Genomic DNA, 18,357 nt, shown 5'->3' with positions numbered 1-18,357 from the left:
GCCAATAGGGAGGCAGGGCGAGGCGGGCAGAGAAACAGGATTGGCTGAGGAGGGGAAGGGGGCGGGAAGGAGGAGAGGGGCGGATCTTGGCTGGATGAAGCCAATGAGATGAGGGAAGGGCGGGGCTAAAGAGAGGGGCGGGGCTCTGGGGCGGGGCTACATCCACGTGGGCGGAGGGAGAGTAATGGGGTTACAGGGTGGGGAAATTGGGGCTACTGGGGAAGGAAATGGAGTCACTGAGGGGCTGTGGGGCAAGAAGAGCCATTGGGGAGGGAGGAGCCACGGGCAGGGCTCCAGCAGTGGCGCAGGAAGAAGTCACACGTTCCCAGACTCGAGTGGGGGTTTATTGGTGGGTCCCAGTCCCACAGGGACAGCACCTTCTCCCACCTTGAACCCACAGAGCCCGGGCTGGAGCTGGGGCCAGGCAGGAGCACCCCATGGCTGTGCCAGGGTCCCCAGAGCACCCCCAGCTCAGCCCCAGGGGGCACTGGGCTCCCCAGACCCCACTCCAGCCCAGAGGAATGAGGTGTGCCATGGCCAGGCCCCTGGAACAGCAGGGACACCGACAGGGCCGTTGTCACCTGGTGGAAGCCCCGTGTCACCCTGAGGGACCAGGACAGCACAGGCCCCGCAGGGAGGGGGCACAGCCCCCGCAGCCCCTGGGACCCCACAGCAGCTACACATTGAGGAAGGCGAAGGCCGATGGCTGCCGGGGCCCCTCTGTGTCTGTCCCTGTGTCTGTCTCTGTGTCCATCCCCGTGTCCCGGTGCTGGGGCAGCACCTGTGGCTCTGCTGGCGGCGATTCCAGCCGGAGCACAGCCCCGGGACGGGCCACCAGCTCCATGCCGGCAAACAGGGCCAGCCCGGGGCCCGCTGTGTGCCCCCCCGGCCCGATGCCCCCATCCTGCTGGCAGGGCCACGCTGGCACCGCAGCCCCGGGGGGCTCTGCTGCCACCCCCGGCTCCTGGCCGGGCACCGCGGGGGTTGGGGCTGGGCTCAGGGGGGCCAGGACGCTCTCGCCAGCCAGCGCCGGGATGTCCATGAGCAGGTCCCTGGCTGAGCCCACTGGGGGAGCCGGGGGTGGGCACGGGGCCTTGGGCAGGGGCTGGGCCTGGCACAGCGCCTCGAACTGCCGCAGCATCTGCGGGAGGAGCGGGAGAGGCCACAGTGAGAGCAGCACGGGGAGAGAGCCTGGCACCTGTGCCAGGCAGAGGGACTGTCCCCAGTGTCCCCTCACAGAGGGAACACCACCCTGCCCAGGCTCCCTGCCCCTGGGACAGGCAGCCAATTCCACCACTCTGGGACGTGCATGGAGCCATTCCCAAGAGCTGTGTGTCTGCAGGGACTGGGAAGCCAGTCCTGGGAATCCCCCACCCTCGGACTGGACACAGGAACACTCCCAGAGTCACCTTGGTTGCTCGGTTGGCCACAGGCCCGGGGCTGCCTTGACTGAGCTGCTGCAGGTGCTGTCGGGTCACAGCAAAGATCTGCTCTGGGGACAGCAGGTCGGAGCAGCCGAGGGTGGAGAGGGCGGACATGGATCTCTATGGGAAAGCGGAGTGTGGCTGAGCTGGGCAGCCCCCAAACCCCCCAGGCCCCCAGCGGGTACACCCCATACTCACCATGCGGACGCTGTCACTGGGATCCTCCAGAGCCCGGCCCAGCAGCTCCAGCACCACCTCACAGTTCAGGAGCCCACACCTGGACAGGGAAGGAGGTCAAGGATGCCCAATGCCCCCTTGACCCTGGGGGTCAAGGCCCGGGCAGTCAGGGGGCAGGAAGGACTCAGGATGCCCCCAGAAGCACCCAGGGAGTACCCGCCTGTGACACGTACTCCTTGAGGAAGTGCTGAGCTTCCTCCCTGGTGAGGAAGACCCTGGCCCCGCGCGTCAGCCCCGACACCAGGCTCACCTCCCGCCGGCAGTCACCGGGGCTGTCAGCGTCCACCCTGCTGGGGACACGCCTGGTGGGCACAGGGGACACCTGCTCCCCTCTCCTGGGGTCTGGCACAGATCCAGCACCCCCAGGGGGCAGGGACACTCCCCCCACCCCAGACAGCTCTGCCCACTCACGGCTGGGAGGACAAACCCCCCAGGAGGAACTCTGCCAGCAGCATCAGGGCACTCCAGATGAATGGCATGGGAAACGAGGGCAGTGCCAGGGGCAGGGGGTGCTCTCCAGGCCAGTTCCAGGGCCAGGGCAGCCCTCGGGGCCCCTCTCACCTCTCGGCTCCGTGGCTCAGCTCCCGGCTGGCCCCGGAGCGGCTGTCACTGCCGGATTTGCTGCCTGAGTCCGAGGCGCGGCTGCGCTCATGGCCCTGCGAGGACTCCCGGGAGCTGTGCCCGCTGTCGGCCTCCTCCCAGCCACCCCCGGCCAGCCCCGGCTGGTGGCTCACTGCGGGCACAGCGACGCTCAGCTGGTGTCCCACACCCACCCACACGGGTGGGGACCCCCGGCCGCCCCAGCAGGACTCACCTTGGGCTGCCCGCGTGGCAGGGTGTGCTGGCGGCGGGGCTGTGCTGCCAGCAGGGCACGGCGCTCGCACCGGCTCGTAGGTGTCCTCGGGGAGGTGCCCCCGAGGCCGCCGGGGCGTCCCTGGCACCGGGAGCACGGCCTGTGCCACGGCCTCAGCCGCTCGCTGCAGGCTGCTCAGCAGGGCCTCGCCGGGGGAAGCTGTGGGGACGGCGGGAGGGTGAGAGAGCCCCGGGAGCCCAGCCCGGCCCTGGGCACCCACCAGGGACCAGGGACCACAGTGGGATGGGGCATCACCCCAGCACAGGTGCCAGGCAGGGAAAGGGGGTTTAGGAAACCCTGGGAGCGCTGGGGATGGGGCACGAAGTGCCACCCAGGGCCCTGTCACAGCTCCTGGCAGGGCAGGACCCGGTGAGGGCCCAGCCACGACTCACCAGAGCCGCTCCTGTCACTGCTGAAGCCGAATCCCTGCAGGGCCCCACAGGGACTGGGGCTGGAGCCCATCCCTGGGAACACACAGGGAATGCTCAGCACTCAGGGCCCCCTGAGCTGCTGCTCCTCCCGGGTTTGGGGCTGCACTCACCGGCGGGTGCTGGGGGCCGGGCAGGCAGTGCCAGGGGCTGTGGCAGCGGTGCATCTGAGAAGAGAAGACTGGCCAGATCCTGTGGGATTGGGAGACAGGGGAGTGTGGGCAGCGCTGGGACCCTTGGGGACCCCCAGGGCAGGATCTGGGGGCTGTACCCACCTGTGCTGCCGCCCGCACCTTCTGGTTCAGGCTGTGGCCGTGCAGGGGGTCTGGGGGCCCGGAGAACACTGTGGGCACACGTGGGAAGATGGGGGTGCTGCCAGGCAGGGCAGGCTCTGCCCCTGGCACAGCAGGAGCCCCCCTGGCCCTGCAGACCCCACCCCGCACCCGCCCATTCCGTACCCGCTGCTTCCCGGATGAAACTCGCGTTCCGCTTCAGCTGCAGCACGAACTGTGGCGAGCCCTGGGTGCAGGTGTGCAGCAGGATCTTCAGCACCTGGCTCGGGGGTGGGGCGGGGTCAGGGGTGCCCCTCAGCCCCTAGCGGGGGTGGGGGGGTCGGGGGTCCGGCCCATCCGCCCCCGGTGTCCCTGGCACGGACCCACCTTCAGCTTGACGTGGCAGGAGCTGCTCTGCAGCCGCGTCAGGAGATGCTCCAGCAGGCACTGGCTGCTCCCGGGGGACTCGTGCGAGATCTCTGGGGCGGGGTTAGGGATCCTGCGGCCCCAGCCGGGACCAGGGGGCACCGGCAGGCCCCCAGGGACGCCACGAATCTGCCTCCCCCTCCCCGTCAGGACCCCGGCCAGCGCCCACCCAGCCCCGCAGGCCTCCCGTGATCCCCCACCCCGGCCCGGGATAGCCCCGGGGCTCCCCATGTCCCCCCTCCCTGCCCGACCCCCGAAGGATACTGGCGATCTCCTCGAACAGGTATCCGGGGCAGGGGGTGTCGTCGTCGGCCGTGCCCCGCAGCAGCACCGGCAGCTGCGGAAGGAGGGGGCGACGTGAGAGGGACCGACCCTGGCCCCGGCTGAGGCGCCGGGGTAGGCCCGGCCCCGCCAGGGCTGTGTGAGGGCGATGTAGAAGCGAGGCAGGGTGTGTACGGCGATGACGTCACGTGTGTGGAGTGACGCCATGCTCCAGGCAGCTCCCCCCGCTCCCCAAATACCCCTTCCCGTACCCGGCTCAGGAAACTCAGCCGGTCCCGCAGCGGCGCCGCCATGACACTGCCCGCACCGGGCCTGCCCGGCCAAGCGGCGGCGTCACGGCCCCGCCTCCAGGAAGTTCATACACACCAATGAGAGGGAGAAGAGCTGCACCTCGACCAATCAGCGAGGGAAAACGCCGCGCTTCATGCGGAAGGGGCGGGCGGGATTGACGCCAGCGGGAGACGGGACGTAAACAACGGGCATCTCCGCCAATCAAAACCACCCGCGCCGAGTGACCAATCAGGAGGGGAGGTGTGCGTTTGCTGCGGCCCAATAGAAGCGCGCGGCGCCGTGACGGGCAGGCCGGGCGGCCAATAGCGAGCGGCCTGTCATGGCGGCGCCCATGCGGGCAGGCCATGTCGGGCCACGGTGTGTGGCTGCGGGCGCGGGCGCGGTTGCGGCGCTTCCCGGCGGCGCTGGCGGCGTGCGGGGACCAGGTGGGGCCGGGAGGGGGCACCGGGGGGCTGCGCCTGGGTCGGGAGGTCCCGGCGGCCCCCGCTCCCGTCCGCTGTGGTTCCCGCAGGCCGCGGCCTACGGGCGGTGCGTGGCGGCGGCGGCGGCCGGGCCGGCGGAGCTGCGGCGGGACACGTGCCTGGAGGAGTTCCGGGCGCTGCGGGAATGCTTCGCCCAGGCGGTACGTGCCGGCCCCGGTCCCTGCCCCGTCCCATCCCTTGGCCTGCCCTGACCGCGGCTCTTTGCAGGCGAAGGCGACACCGAAGTGACCCCAGAGCTGCTCCCACCTCCGAGCCACCGGTTTGTCCTCAACTGACGGAACAGCCACCCCACTCCCCGGCCCAGAGAAGGAGCAGCCCTGGGCTGGGTGAGGGTCACAGATCTATATTTATTAAAAAAAAAAAAAGTAATTCAGATCAAAATGCTTCAGCTTATTTTATTGATGGGCTCAGCCGCACTGCGGGCTCTCCCTCCCCGCGCTCCACCGCCCGGGGAGCTGTTCCCGGTGGGAGGAGGCGGCTCCCGGCCCAGCTCGGGCTGCCCACGCCATGCCCAGCAAGGGGAATGGCGGGAGCATCTTTGGTCCTTTGTGTTCACACGGAGAACAACAAACGGGCGGGTCTGACCCGGCAGCTGACCCGGATCCGGCTCCCTCTCCCTTCTGGAGAGCTGGTGAGTGCCACAGGGACACAGCCCAGATGTGTGTCCCCAGGATGCTCCAGAGCCCATCCCTGCCTGGATCCATGTCCCCAGAACCCACCCCTGCCCTCAGAGCTTGGGGGCTCCTGGTGCTTGTGCTTGACGACAGCGATAATGGAGAAGCTTGTTGGGATGTGGGGGGATCCTCAGGGTTTAAGGCCATAGCATTTCAGGGGGGCTTCCCAAAGGACTCCCAAGGCCACTGCCCTGTGGCTCTGGGTTGTGACATCCCGGGAGCACCAGGCAGGGATGGTCCCATCTCATCCCAGCTCCACAGGGTCCCACTGGCCACGGACTCGAGGTCCCCAAAGACACTTGGAGAGAGGGATATAAAACCCACCACAGTGATGAGGTCTGAGGGCTCCAGGCTGGGAATGCTCAGCTGGTCTAGGGAGAGCTTTGGGATCAGATTCTGTACATTCACAGGTCAGGATGTAAAACCACAAAAACCCGAGGGGTGAATCCCCGGGAGCCTGAAACTGCCCAGGGCTCTCAGGGAAGCTCTTCCTTTCCTCACTCATCAAACAGATTTCCAGGGCTGGAGCGGGGATCTCTGGATGCAGAACAGGGCAGGGGGCCTGGGAGGAGCACATGGAACACGGGCAGAGGTAGGTGTGCGTGAGCCGAGCCCTGGATCTGCCCGGCTTGTTCCCAAATTAATCATCTCCAGCAGAAAAACCAAGCTGGGTTGGGAAGGGACAAAGGAGAGTTGAGCTTCTTAATGCACTTTGGAGAGGGGAAGTGGAGCTGGAGAACAGGGAGAGCAGCCAGGGAGGGCAGCGGGAGCAGAGCTCCGTGTGACTCCAGTGTGTGGCCAAGGAATCCCATCCCTGGGAGAGGCAGCACAACGGCAGGAGTTGTGCCCGGTTAAGGCAGCATTTCTACTAAATGAGGTTCCCAAACCACCACTGTCTCTGAACACACGAGGCTCTGCTCCCGATCCAGCACTGGCACTGTGGGCTCCACTGATCCTCAGCTCTCAGCTGCTCCGGGATAAAGCCCTTCCCGAGGTGTGGATCCTGGGTCCACTCAGCACAGCCCCTTCCCGGTTCTGAGGGGAGCTGGGAGATGGCTGGAGAAGGCAATTTGATATGAATGAGATGCTGGGAAAGCTCCTTGGAGCGGCAGCCTGGTAGGGAGTTGAGGTGGGTGGCAGCTCTGGAAGGCAGGGGCAACAGGGCAACAGGAATGTCGCTTCCAGTGTCACCATCTCCTTGGCTGCCCATGGGCACATGCTGAGGGTGCCACCATGGAATCCCCCGGGATGGTGCTCACGGATCCAAGTTGATCCTGTGGATCCCAGTGCTGCATCCAGCAAAGTGCTGCTGGCTCAGCCCTCCCCGTGCCTGAGCAGTGACCCAGAGCCCAGGGGAGAGTAGGAGCCTGCCCTGCGGAGCCGCGCGGCCCCGTCACGGGCCCCTGTCCTGTGTCACCTGCTGGATGTGGCGGCTGCGCACCACGTGCTGGGCACCCTCAGCCACCTGGCTCAGCCGCGCCTCCAGCGCGCTCCGCAGGTCGTTCACCTTCACGTCGGGAAGGGGGTTCAGGCCGATCAGGACCCCGCCTGCCCCCTGTGCAGCCGCCTCCTCCTCCTCTTCCTCCTCCTCCTCCTCCTCCTCCTCCTCCTGGTCGGGAGGCAGCAGGTCCCGTCTTCTCCGACGCAGGTCCAGGCCCCCCTGCAGCTTCAGGTCGCGGTTGGGTTTGACGTCGTGCTCCGGCTGCGGATCCCGGTGAGCGGCCGCTCCATCCTCAGCCTTCGGGGCCGGAGCATCCTCGGGGCCGGGTTTCCTGTCGGCGCCGTTGGAGTTGGAGGGCCCCCCGGCCCCGCGTCCCTGCTGCCGACCCCGCGGCTCCTCCCGGGGATCCTCCTCCTTGCCGTGCCCGTGGCCAGGCCGGTCCCGCTGCCGCCCGACTGCGCCCGCCGCTCCCTCAGCCTCCGCCCCTCTCCGCTGCTCCCGGGGGTGCTGCTCCCTCGCTGCCACATTCCTTTTACTGGAAGAGTCCGGCGCCACTGCCAGGTCCTTGGGCTCCACCTGACTCATAACTTTGGCTTTAAGGTCTGTTCCTGAGTCTCTTTCCAAATTCTTTCCTGCTACTCCCTGAACTTTGGCAGCCCCCGGCTGTTCTCTTTGGATGGGAGCTGTAACTGCTTCCACAGCGTTCAGGAAATTCTTCTTCTCGTGGACTTCTCTTCCAGCTTTGGCTTCACGATCTCCTCCCAAATCCTCCGCCAAGGGCTTCTTCTCCAGGTGGTTTTTGGCTGCTGGAACGCGCTGGGCATCCCCATGGATGGGATCCCGGTTCTCCACGGGACTCTTACCAGCTCTGACATTCTCCTGCAGCAGCACCTGCCGCTCCTTGGGAGGAGCCCCAGGAATGTCCCGCCTGTGCCCCGGCTCTTGCAGCCTCCCTGCAGTGTCCCTGTGCTGCTCGGTGGCCCCGGGGGGCTGCCGGCCCGGGCGCTGCTCCGGCTGCTCCGGCAGTTCCTTGCTCGGCGCCTTCCCGGCCGTGTCTCCCTTGGCTCCCAGGCCCTCATCCTCCCTGCTCCTGGAGAGGGGCACGGCGGGATCTGGCTGTGCTTCCACTGCAGGGTAAAACCAACACAGAAAGGGGTTTTCTTAGGAGATTCCCTGCTCCTGCCACCACATTCTGCACAACAGGAGATGAGGCCACACCACCCACGACCATGTGCGAGGACAAGGAGTGCCCTGGGGTGTTATCCCTGTGCTCAGGGATACCTTGGAGGCCAGGAATGGCTTTGCAGTGCAAAAGGGACTCGGATCTCTCTCAGCTTGATTTTCAAGCTGCTCTGAGCAGTGAGCACCCTGTGGAGGGGTCCTGCTCCCTGGCAGTGTCCTTACCTGGCTTTGGCCCCTCTGCCCCCTCCTCCTGCCGCTGCTGGTGGATCTCCTTGTGCTGCTCCTCGATCACTGCCAGCAGCTTTGCCTGCTGGTCCAGGAGCTGCTTCTGCTGCACCTGCTGCTCCTTGATCACCTGCAGCAGCACATTGTGGTCCAGCAGTTTTGCCGGCCCTGCTTCTGGAAAAGGGGAAAAAGAGAAAGGAAATAAAACCTCCGTGACCCAAAGCCCTCAGAAATCACTCCATAGGCTGTGGGGGCTCTCCTTGCAGGAAGATCCAACTCCACAAACCCTGCCTGTATGCCAGGAGGGAGGGAAGAAAGCTGGAGCAGGGTGGGATGAGAATGAGCACACAAGTCTGAGCTCAGACTCCAACCTCCCGTGCCAGGCAGAGGTTGAGGGGAGGAGCTCAGCCTGAGGAAGGGTTTGCTGCACCTGCTCTGAGGCTCCAGGGGAGGAGCAGCAAGGCTTTGCCCCAGTCCCAGGCACAGGGACATGCCCAGGTCTCCCCACGTGCCCCTGCCCACACCAAGAGGCTGTAGGGTGATGCCCACCCCCACCCCACCATGCTGCTGGGTGGTTTCACTCCTGTCTCCCTCTTTCCAGGGCTCCAACAGCAGGGAGCAGTGGGGCTCAGGTGCAGCATGGCTCAGGTCCCCAAGTGGCCCTGCCAGGTGTGCCAGAGGCAGGATGGGCACCACCTGCTGCCATCGTGGTAGTGACTGTGGCCTCAAGGCACCATCTGCCCACAGAGAGGGATCTGCTCCCCACACACTCACCCCCCAGCTTGCTCTCCACGTTCTCCTGTTTCTCCTCAGTGTTCCGGTTCTCCAGCAGATCTGCTCTGTCTGGAAGGGGCAGCTCCTGCTTTTCACCTGCAAAGGATGGCAGAGCTTTGCTGTTAGTGCAGATGTTCCCCAAAATGCCTCTGTGTCCCTCCCCGCCCGCCCAGCTCTGTTCGGATCCAGCGCGGTGGCTGCGAGGGAAGTAATAAACCCAATATTTAACAACCTCATGGCTGGTGGCAGCGAGCCAGCACTAACTACCTCGGCCAATTAACATGCAAGAACAGCTCTAACTGGCTTTTAGACGGGCACTTGGCAATGTGTTCCCTGTCAAGATCTCCCGGCTCCGTGTCCCCGGTGATTTGGGAGCGTGCAGGAACAGCACGGCACCTGACATTTCGGCGGGGAGCGAACAACTGTTTGACAGCTCTTACAGTAGCTGTCAAAGCCACCAGATTCCTCCTTTCCCACAGCAGCTGCCGGAGGGGCTGTGCACGCTCACGTGCTCATGTTGTGGAATTAAAAGGAAAACACTGGGATGGAGGTGGGAATGACCAAATTGCCCCATCTCCAGGGGAATAACAGGTCCAGAGGAGCCTGCTCAGGTGAAGGAGCTTACCAGGCTCTGCTTCCTTCTCCATGGACTTCCCGGCCTCCTCTGCTCTCCTGGGGAGCTGGAGCTGGGACTTATCCCGGTCACCCACAGCCTCAGCAGTGTCACCATCCAGCACAGCAGCCTGTTCCTTGCCTTCCAGCCCTGCTTTCCCTGGCTCCAGCTCCTTATAGGGTGGTCTCCCATCCCTCACATCCCGCTGCACCACCACATCCATGACCTTCTCTGGATTCTGGACAGGCCCAGCGGTCCCTCCCTGCTGCTGGTTCTCAGCAATCGCTTCCTTCCCTGGTTTGGGGTCCAGTGCTTCCTCCTGGGGGTTCAGCCTGGCTGGCTCCTCCAGCAGGCGCCCGTTGGCTCCCTTGGGAACAGCCTTGTTCTCGTTGGATTCCTCCCGCTCCCGCCCCATGTCCACGACCACCTCGTCGTGTGGGACTGGTGGCTCGTGGCGATGAGCTTCCCCCACGGGCAGGGCAATTCCTGGGGGGACAGGCAGGGTTAGGGGCTGCAGAGCAAAAGGCACCAGGTTCCCTCAACACCCAGCTCCCTTCTGTCCTTGTTCATTCCTGTTGTTCCTCCCTGTCCAGAGGCCACATTCCCAGTGAGCCTCCAGAGCATCAAACACTAAATCACCTTCAGCCCCTGAAGTGCACCATGAATGTGGGGTGAAGGGTGGAAGGTGACGAGCAGAGACAGAATCTGTATCTGAAATAGTCCCAAAGCACACCCTCAGCTCCCAGGCCAGCTCCCTTTCCCAGGCTCCCCCCTACCTTGATCAGGACGGTCCAGCTGCACTTTCTCCTCTGCTTTTCCTCTCTGTTCCTCCCTTTTGGGCACCTGCATGGGCACCTTGATCTGTGGCTGCTCCATCTCCTTCTCCAGCAGCTTGGGTTTATCCCGGTCATCCTCAGGCTCCTCCACCGCCGGGTTCTGCTCTGCAAACACGGGATGGGGACAGGGATGAGGTGTGGGATCCCAGGAACTGTCTGTCCCAACCCCTTCACCCCATCCAGTCCAACCGCTGGTTTTCCTCCAGCCTTAGTGCAGGGGAGCTAGGGAGGGAGCTGGTTGTTTTCCCTGCCGTGGGTTTTTATGGAGCTGCTGGCAGGGAATTGTGTCCAGGATGGAGCCGGGAGGGAACCAGGAGGGAGCCGGGATGGAGCTGGGAGGGAGGCGGGATAGAGCTGGGAGAGAGCCGGGATGGAGCCGGGAGGGAGCGGCTGCCGCTGCGAGCCGGTGCCACCAGATGGTAGCATCCCCCCGGCTCCCTGCCCTGGACCCCGGCACCGGGACAGACCGAGCTCGATCCAGCTTTGGACTGCCCCCAACACCAGACCCTGAGTCGGGATCCAGCCTCAGACCCCCAGCACCGGGAGAACCCAAGCTGGGGGCCAGCCCCAGGCCCCCCCCCCACTGCTGTTTTCTGCAAAGTGCCTTAAAACCTCCTTTACTTTGATTTTTCTCCCTCGTTTTGATTTTTGTCCCTTTTTTAGTGCCCGAGCATTCCTGCAGCCCTTTGGATGTCCCTCAAAGGAGGGGTTGGAGGGAGGTTTTTTCCTTTTCCCGCAAAAGTTTTGAGGAGGGATTAAACAGGCATTAATTAGGGGAAACTCCAGAGGGAAATGGGGGCTCCCCCTTTTCTCCTTCAAAGAGATGGGAAGACACATCCCAGTCAAACCAGTTACTGGGTTCAGCGCTGGTGTGACCAGTGTATTCCACATGGAATCCGTGACACACCCGATGGGATGGGAAGGGTCCTTTCCACCCCCAGCATGGCAGAAAACCCACACAGGGAGTGAACTCTTCCTTCAGAGAGCAGCTGAGGAGGAAATCAAATTGTTTCCCAGCACTAAAGTGGTTCTGCAGAGTTTTTTCCATCCAACAAAGTTTTTAAAAAAAAAAAGTTATCTTCTGTAACAAAAAAAAATTCCCAACTCTTCCCCCCTTCGCCCTCCCCCATGTGATTTCCTTTGGGGAATTAATTCTATAAACATCTTTCCATTTTCTCCTCCCCCTCCGCAGGGCTGGTGCGATTTATTACAAGATGAACTCATGGGAAAGATGGGATTGCCACAACCTCAGCTGCGTGGGCCTTGCCCGAGTCGGGGAGGGGAAACAACAAAAATTCCCCCCAAATTAAGTACAAACTCCTGGCCCAGAGGGATCCATGCCAGAAGGACCCTGAGCTTCTCCAGAAACCCGGCCTCCATCCCAGAGCTCCACACCCAGCCGAGGGATGTGCGTGGGGCTGGCTGGCTCTCCACGTTCCTTTGCTTCGGGAATGATGGTGGGAGGGGAAAAGGGCTTGGATTTTCTGAGAAATTCAAGGCTAGTACCCAAGGGTCCCCCTTCCATTGAGGGACTTCCCAGGGTTCAGCAAGTCAGAGCAGGACACTCCTCCTTTTGAGGAAAAACTGGGCTGCAGGAACCGGTGCCCAGCCCTGGCCGGGGGCCCTGGGAAGCCGGAGGCCGAGGCCGGGGAGGGAGCGCTCGGCTCGGCTGCGGATGTTCCCAGCTCAGCCCTGGCCTCAATGCAAGAAACTATTTACTCTGTTGGAGGGAGGTTTGTCATTAATTAGTTCATGGAGGCGGGAGATGGCTCCAGTTGGAGAGGTCCAGAAGATCCAGAGAAACCCAACACGGACACGGCCATTCCCATGGCAGATGGGAATGATGAGCCGAGGCAGAGAGATGGTGTTCAAGGGGGGAAAACACAGGAAGGAGGGGAAAATAAAAAGGGAGGAAATAAGAAGGAAGAAGGCAGGAAGTTTTTCATACAAGCAGGAAACAGAGGAGTTAATCCCAACACTCCCCTGCCCAGAGGACCCCGCAGTAGGTGAACCCCCGTGGGCCCAGGGCAGCCCGAGGGGCCAGGGGAGGCCCCGCTCGGCTCCGAGAGTGTCCCTGGCAGCTTCCACCATAAATCAAGCAGAGGCACGTTCCCTGCTCTGCAAACAATGCAGGAAAAGCCCAAAACACAAACAAAACACAAACCCAAAAGTCTCCACGCTGCAATAAGGCCAAGATGCCTCTAAGCCGTCATTTGCTCAGCGGGAAACAAAATTAAGTTCATCATCAGGGCGTGAATTAACGACCTCTCAGGCTGCCTGGAAATCCATCCAGGGCTCCGGGTGGTTTGCAGGGAACAGTTTTGCTCGGGATGTGCAATAACGGCTCTGCCTGTCTCATCGCTCTCCCGGTCCCTCCGGAGCATCTTCCAGTAACACTGTGCCTCGTCATGTTTTATGAGGGGCCTTGGACTTTACAGGGAAGGGCTGAGAGGCTGTAAAAGCCTCTTGGCTCCCAAGGAGAGGCCGGGGTGTGAGGCAGCACCGCGAGGCTTCGCTCCGACCCCCCGGCTCTCCGGCAGCTGCGCTCACGCGAGGGGAAGCCGGGGCGTCCTGCAGCTGATTTGTGTGTGTGCGTGTCTGGGTGTGTTGTGGTTTGCCAACAGCCTCTCCAGGCTGCCATAAAATTTCATGATTAGCAACCTAAAAGCTTCCCTTCTCCCTCTGCTCGTGGTTCAGATCGCAGCAATGGTCCCAGGCAGGCACTAAATCCCTCCTCAGGCGTTTATTTCAGCCTCTTGTCCGCTGCAGCAACAGCCAGAGCTGCAATGTGTGTCCACAGCCCCTGCCCTGGGCAGAGGCAGCAGGATTGGCCCTGCTGTGCTCCCCTCAATCCAGGGGGACTTGGCCAGGCCAGCGGAGGAGCCTGAGGCACAGCACATGATGCTCGAGGACACACCACTCACTCCAGAGCATCAGCCCAGGGCCACAGGGTTCAGGACCTGCTTGTGCCAACCCAGCTCCAGACCCACTCGAATTCCTTTACTGCAGTGCTATGGAGCAAGATCCAGGAGCTCACGCCAAGGAAAACGCAGCAGAACAAGCAGGGCAGAGGGACGGGGGCAAACGCTGCCCTCGGACGTGCCGAGCGCCCGGAGCAGGGCAGGGACAGGCCCTCCCTGGGGAGCCCCGGCCCAGCTGCGCCTCCAGGAGCCCTCCCTCCCCCAGACGGGTACAGATTTCACAAGGTTATGGAATGGCATCCCTGAAATTAGTTCACAGTTGTCTCCTGACGCACCAGCAGTAAAAACCAACCCAAATTACCAGAGGCTGCTGGTTCCTTTTCTGTGTCACAGGCACTATTAAAAGCTCTCTCGTACAAAGCACCAGGGAGAGCCGCCGTGCAGCCAAGCTGTTCCTGCAGCTCCCAGGCTGCAGGATCCACGTTCCACACACCTCTGGGGCTGCTCCAGCCGGGAATGCCGGAGGAGACTCAGCCTGGGTCGGCCAGGTTGGTTTTTTGTGGGCAAACCCAGGGATGCAGGGGTGGAGGAGCCCTCAGCATTGCACCAGCAGCCAAGCCAAAACCACAGCCCCCAGTTCACCCCAAATCCACATCCCACAGCCCGCCCCATCCTGCAGGACACCGGCATGGCCGGAGCAGGGTGCCCGGCACGCTGGGGAAAGGGTACTTGCACAAGGAGCCTCCATCAGGGCTTTGTTACCCAACATTGCACAACGGCAGGGAGAAGATGAAGCAGCAACGATCAAGTAAGGAGCTGAAAAATATTACAAAATCTTAATCCCCCCCTGAGACCCTCGAGGGTGCTTTAAATAGGGAGAGAAATTGCCTAATTAGCTTTTTTTTTTTTAATGGATAATTGCCTTCCTGAGCTTTCAGAGGCAGCTTAGCAACCTTTTAACAGAGGCGCAGCCATGGCAGGACGGGGCTGGAAGGGGTTTTATCCCTTTCCTGAAGAGCTGCTGACAGTAAAACCTCCAGCACCACAGGCTGGGGCTGTAATGGGCACTTGGGTGTCGTTAGGAAAAACACGATGCCGAGGCCGCTGGTCAATACGTGTTCACATAAAAGGCCAATGTTCTAATATTCATAATCCCTGGGCCCACGGGGCAGGGCTTTAATGAAAGTCTCTCCAGTTCTGGGCTCCACAACATCAAAGAGGCCAATAAAACTCCTCTCACACGCTGACAGGCGAGAGGCAGGCGGGGAAGGCAGTGCTGGGGAAAAGCCCCAAGGTTTGCCTTGGATGGGGTGGCGCTGGGAAGGGGCACGAGGCATCCTGGGCCCTGGGGAAGGGGCACGAGGCACTTTCCACACTGGAAAAGGGCATAGAAGCACCTTGTGCCCAGGGAATAGGCCTGAAACACCACCCTCCAGCCAGGGAAGGGCCATGAGGCACCCTCTGCCCTAGGAAGGGACATGGAGGCAGCGTGCCTGGGGAAGGAGGAACCCTGCGCTTGGATGAAGGGGATTGGAGGCACCCTCCATCTCAGAGCACCACACTCCAACCAGGAAAGGAGCACGAGGCACCCGTTCCCTGGGGAAGGGGCCAAGCACCCTCCACAGGTGTGCAGGGAGAAGCCATGTGATCCTGCTGAGGCCCCAGCGTGGGACAGGGCCCATCCGGAGGGCACCCAGGTGCCGGGGGCGGCCCAGCCCGGATCCTGCGCCCCTGAACGACAGGATGCAGCTGCTGCTGCCGCTGCCGCGCGTTCCAGGCACAGCTCCTGCTCTGCAAAACAAGGCGGGCGAGGACGAGGGGGAGCCACAGGGGGAAAGAAGGGCACCATTTAACGCCTCTCATTGCTAGTCAAGCCGACATCCTGCTGAGGCACAGGGAGGCACAGATCCAAGGAATCGCAGCAGTGGCTCTCCCGGGACAGCCCCATGTCCACCCTGCAGCTCCTTGATCCCCCTCCTCTGCCCGGCTCCATCTCTCCCCTCTCCCTCATCCCAGGGGATGGAGCCCTTCAGACTCCAGTGCCAAAGGGACCTCGGGGCAGCTGAGCTTTCCCCCTTCAGCACGCTCGGAGCCGCACGGCTCCTCCCTGGGAAGTTTATGACCCAGGAGCACTGAGCCCGCCTTCCTCCCGGGTGGGATTATTTAATCCAGCAGCACTCAGAGCCGGTGCCAGTGGGCTCTGGGATCGCTCGGATGATCAGAGCCTGGCACCCCACTCTGCTGCCCCGGGAAGGGGGGACGACTCAGCAAACTCCTGCCAGCACCGTGCTTTATGGAATTTTTTATTTTCCCAGTCAGAACACGTGTCATTAGCGATTCCTCCTGAAAGGAGCAGCTGTTCTTTGGCCATTACTGCTCCAAAATTAACCAAGACGGAAGAATTCAATCGCATCCCTCCTCTCGGCCCTGCTGAGGGCTCCATTAAGGGATTGGGAGCGTCTTTTGCTGGGAGTTTACCAGCATCCACGTGCCTGGGAAGGCACACACAGCCTTGAGCAAGCCACGAGGAAACCACAAGTAAACTCCACCACAGAGCAACCCTGGAGTGAATGTTATCAGCGGCAGCACCGGTGTGGGAGACACTCCAAGCTGCCGGGCAGGAACCCGGCCAAGAACCAGGAGGGAGGATAATCTCCAGAAGAGCCGGCCCCTTTCTCCCTTCCGCTCTCAATCTCCGTGAGGATATTTCAAGGCCTCCAAAGAACAAAAAAAAGCCCCACAGGAGCAGGAGGAAACAAAACGGAGCCGAAGGAACAGGACGCGGCAGGGCCGAGGGGCAGCGCGGGGTCAGGCGGCACCTGCGCGGCCTCGCTCCGGAGCAGCTGGGAAAGGGAGGAGCGGCCATAATTCCATCAGCAGCCCCAGCAAACAAATAATAAATAACAGGAACCAGTAAACAGAGCTGAGGCATAATCACAGCCTTTGTCAGGGTGAAAGCAGAGTCCAAATTTATATCTGCAGCACCAAAAAAAAAGGCAATTCCCATAAATTCCCGTACCTTTGAAGGTGATGGATGGCTGGTCCTTGGGCTGGCACAGGGGCAGGGAGGGCAATCCCTCTGGCCACGAGCTCCCTGACCAGGTGGGCACTGTGCTCACAGGTCACCCCAAACAGGGATCCCAGCTCCTGCACCCCACCTTTCCCTTCCCAAAAGAGCAACTCCCACAAGGTACCATTGGAGGTCACAGCAGGCTTTTCCAGCAGGCAGAACTGCAGTTTTTCTTGGGAAAAGGCCCCAGGAAGATGCACAGAGCTGCCTGGAAATGACCCTGTTTCCGTCACACTTAAAAAAACAACTGTTTTCCTTCTTTTTAAGAAGTGTAGCCAGGGACAGGGCTGGGAAACCAACTGCAGCAGACACATACCTGGGAGTTTGAGTGAATCCTGGTCGATTCTGTTCTCCTCTCTGTCCAGGTGCTCTAAGTCCACGGCTTCTGTCCTCACAGGGGTGTCCTCAGTGGCAGACAGGGTGGTGTATGTGCTGATCACCAGCATTCCCAGCCCAATCCACAGGATGATCTGCACAAAGTGTCAGAGTGACAGTTAGCACAGTAAAACCATCAGGACTGCTCCATACGGTATTCCCACAGTGTCTCCAAACAATTCTGAGGTCAGAACAGTGACACATGTCAATAAGAGAGAGAAGAGGAGAGAAATCTAAGAGAAAAACAGGAAAACTGGTAGCTTTTGGCTGAGGTTTGTATTTGGGTGCAGAGCCATGGGAATGGAAGTTTGGGATGCTGGAAGCTGTTGGAAAGGCAACTCCTACATTGGAAGGGTTCAAAAGCGAGGGGACAGGATGTAGGGATAGGAAAATGCATGTGGCAGCCATGAGTCCAGCTGCAAAGGCTCATTCCCTGGTATTTCCAGCATGAGAACTCCATGAAATCAGATCTGGCTGAGCACAGAAGTGCCCAGCCTGGTTACAGACCCAAAATGTTCCAGGGAGCTGCTTAAAAATCCTCGGTTTGGAAAGGAAGAGGAAAATTGTCCACACATGAGTCCCAGTGGCCAGGGCTCAAGAAGCTGCTGAGAAGTGACTCCCTCATTTCCAGAAAGCTGGGATCAAACAGGATAAAAATAGAAGGATGGAATCTGGATCCCGTGGAGAGAAGGGCTCCAGGAATTTCTCTGCCTCAAAAAGGAGAAAGTGATGGGCAGCAAAAAGAATTTCTACTGCTTGTTATCTGATGATAAATTGATCTACAAGGATCTAATTCCACATGACTCCTAAAAGTGTTGGATGGGGTATGGAGCAATCTGGTCCAGGGGAAGGTGTCCCTGCCCATGGAAGGGAATGGAACTGGATGAGCTTTAAGGTCCCTCCAACCCAAACCCTTCCATGATTTCCATGACTCGCCCTTTTCCCCCAAAACCCTCAACCTGCAGTAGTTACATCCCAATTCACAAAAAGCACAATGAAAAGATGCTTCTCAGTGTGGGGGAAAACAGGAATGGCCACAGGGAGCATTTCTACCACTGGAAGCTGCCAGAAAACTGGAAATCAAGGGGAGAGGTGAAACTGGAAGGAGAAATTAAAACACTGGCACTTCCAGAAGGGGAGGAGAGGCTGACACTTTCCTCATCCGCCTTGTGCTGAGGGAGATCGCCCAGAAACACAGGTCAGTGTGGTCAGAGCTGGGCCCAGGAAACCCTGGAGGGCCCATTCCCAGCACATCCCCCAGACAGACGGACGCCTTCGGAAGGAAAAGGCTGGCGGGATGTGGAGCAGCTCTGGATCAGGGGCAGCGTGACCAGGGAGCAGAGGCCAGACCTTTGAGCCACTGCAGAGGAAACAGGAGCAGAATGTACTGCCTGGCTTGCCCGGGGGTGCACAAAGAGCAGAAATCCTGCCACGCACCCCTCAGGCCAAATGCCGAGTCAGCAGGTCCTGCCCTGCTGCCCTGGGCTGGAGCTGCTTCACTTCCTCCCCTCTCACAATCCACAGCCCTGGCACAAACGCATTTTGTGCCTG

General features: G+C 61.3%; 3 protein-coding genes across 6 annotated transcripts in view; 1 reads left to right on the top strand and 2 right to left on the bottom strand.

The window, feature by feature from the left end:
• Nucleotides 1-326: 326 nt before the first annotated feature.
• TEPSIN (TEPSIN adaptor related protein complex 4 accessory protein) lies at nucleotides 327-4,239 on the bottom strand. Of its 3 annotated transcripts, none has more exons than XM_071573466.1 (13): nucleotides 4,174-4,239; nucleotides 3,905-3,977; nucleotides 3,602-3,693; nucleotides 3,401-3,494; nucleotides 3,218-3,285; nucleotides 3,056-3,134; nucleotides 2,907-2,978; nucleotides 2,476-2,673; nucleotides 2,223-2,394; nucleotides 1,835-1,951; nucleotides 1,623-1,701; nucleotides 1,410-1,544; nucleotides 327-1,141 (listed from the first exon to the last, which is right to left on the bottom strand). In XM_071573466.1, exons 1-13 carry the CDS (start codon nucleotides 4,213-4,215, stop codon nucleotides 677-679), a joined length of 1,686 nt encoding a protein of 561 aa, XP_071429567.1. In that variant the 5' UTR covers nucleotides 4,216-4,239; the 3' UTR covers nucleotides 327-676. The 3 variants fall into 3 exon arrangements, with proteins under 3 accessions (XP_071429567.1, XP_071429568.1, XP_071429569.1); XM_071573467.1 differs by having other exon boundaries at nucleotides 1,835-1,948; XM_071573468.1 differs by having other exon boundaries at nucleotides 3,401-3,461.
• Nucleotides 4,240-4,524: 285 nt separating this feature from the next.
• Nucleotides 4,525-5,070, top strand: NDUFAF8 (NADH:ubiquinone oxidoreductase complex assembly factor 8). The gene is made up of 3 exons (XM_071573609.1): nucleotides 4,525-4,638; nucleotides 4,725-4,835; nucleotides 4,903-5,070. Exons 1-3 carry the CDS (start codon nucleotides 4,558-4,560, stop codon nucleotides 4,921-4,923), a joined length of 213 nt encoding a protein of 70 aa, XP_071429710.1. The 5' UTR covers nucleotides 4,525-4,557; the 3' UTR covers nucleotides 4,924-5,070.
• Nucleotides 5,023-18,357, bottom strand: part of SLC38A10 (solute carrier family 38 member 10) — a 29,592-nt gene continuing 16,257 nt past the window's right edge. For both annotated transcript variants that reach the window (XM_071573607.1, XM_071573608.1), the window contains exons 11-16: nucleotides 16,748-16,901; nucleotides 10,381-10,545; nucleotides 9,617-10,090; nucleotides 8,992-9,087; nucleotides 8,215-8,391; nucleotides 5,023-7,937 (exon numbers count right to left, since the gene is read on the bottom strand). In XM_071573607.1, coding sequence (XP_071429708.1) covers nucleotides 6,763-7,937; nucleotides 8,215-8,391; nucleotides 8,992-9,087; nucleotides 9,617-10,090; nucleotides 10,381-10,545; nucleotides 16,748-16,901 — 2,241 coding nt within the window. In that variant the 3' untranslated portion in view covers nucleotides 5,023-6,762. The remainder of the gene's footprint in view (nucleotides 7,938-8,214; nucleotides 8,392-8,991; nucleotides 9,088-9,616; nucleotides 10,091-10,380; nucleotides 10,546-16,747; nucleotides 16,902-18,357) is intronic.

Source organism: Pithys albifrons, chromosome 19 (genome assembly GCF_047495875.1).
Source record: "Pithys albifrons albifrons isolate INPA30051 chromosome 19, PitAlb_v1, whole genome shotgun sequence".
NCBI lineage: Eukaryota > Metazoa > Chordata > Aves > Passeriformes > Thamnophilidae > Pithys > Pithys albifrons.
The sequence above is the reverse complement of the archived record's forward strand: the minus strand, read 5'-3'. Positions and strand labels throughout refer to the sequence as shown.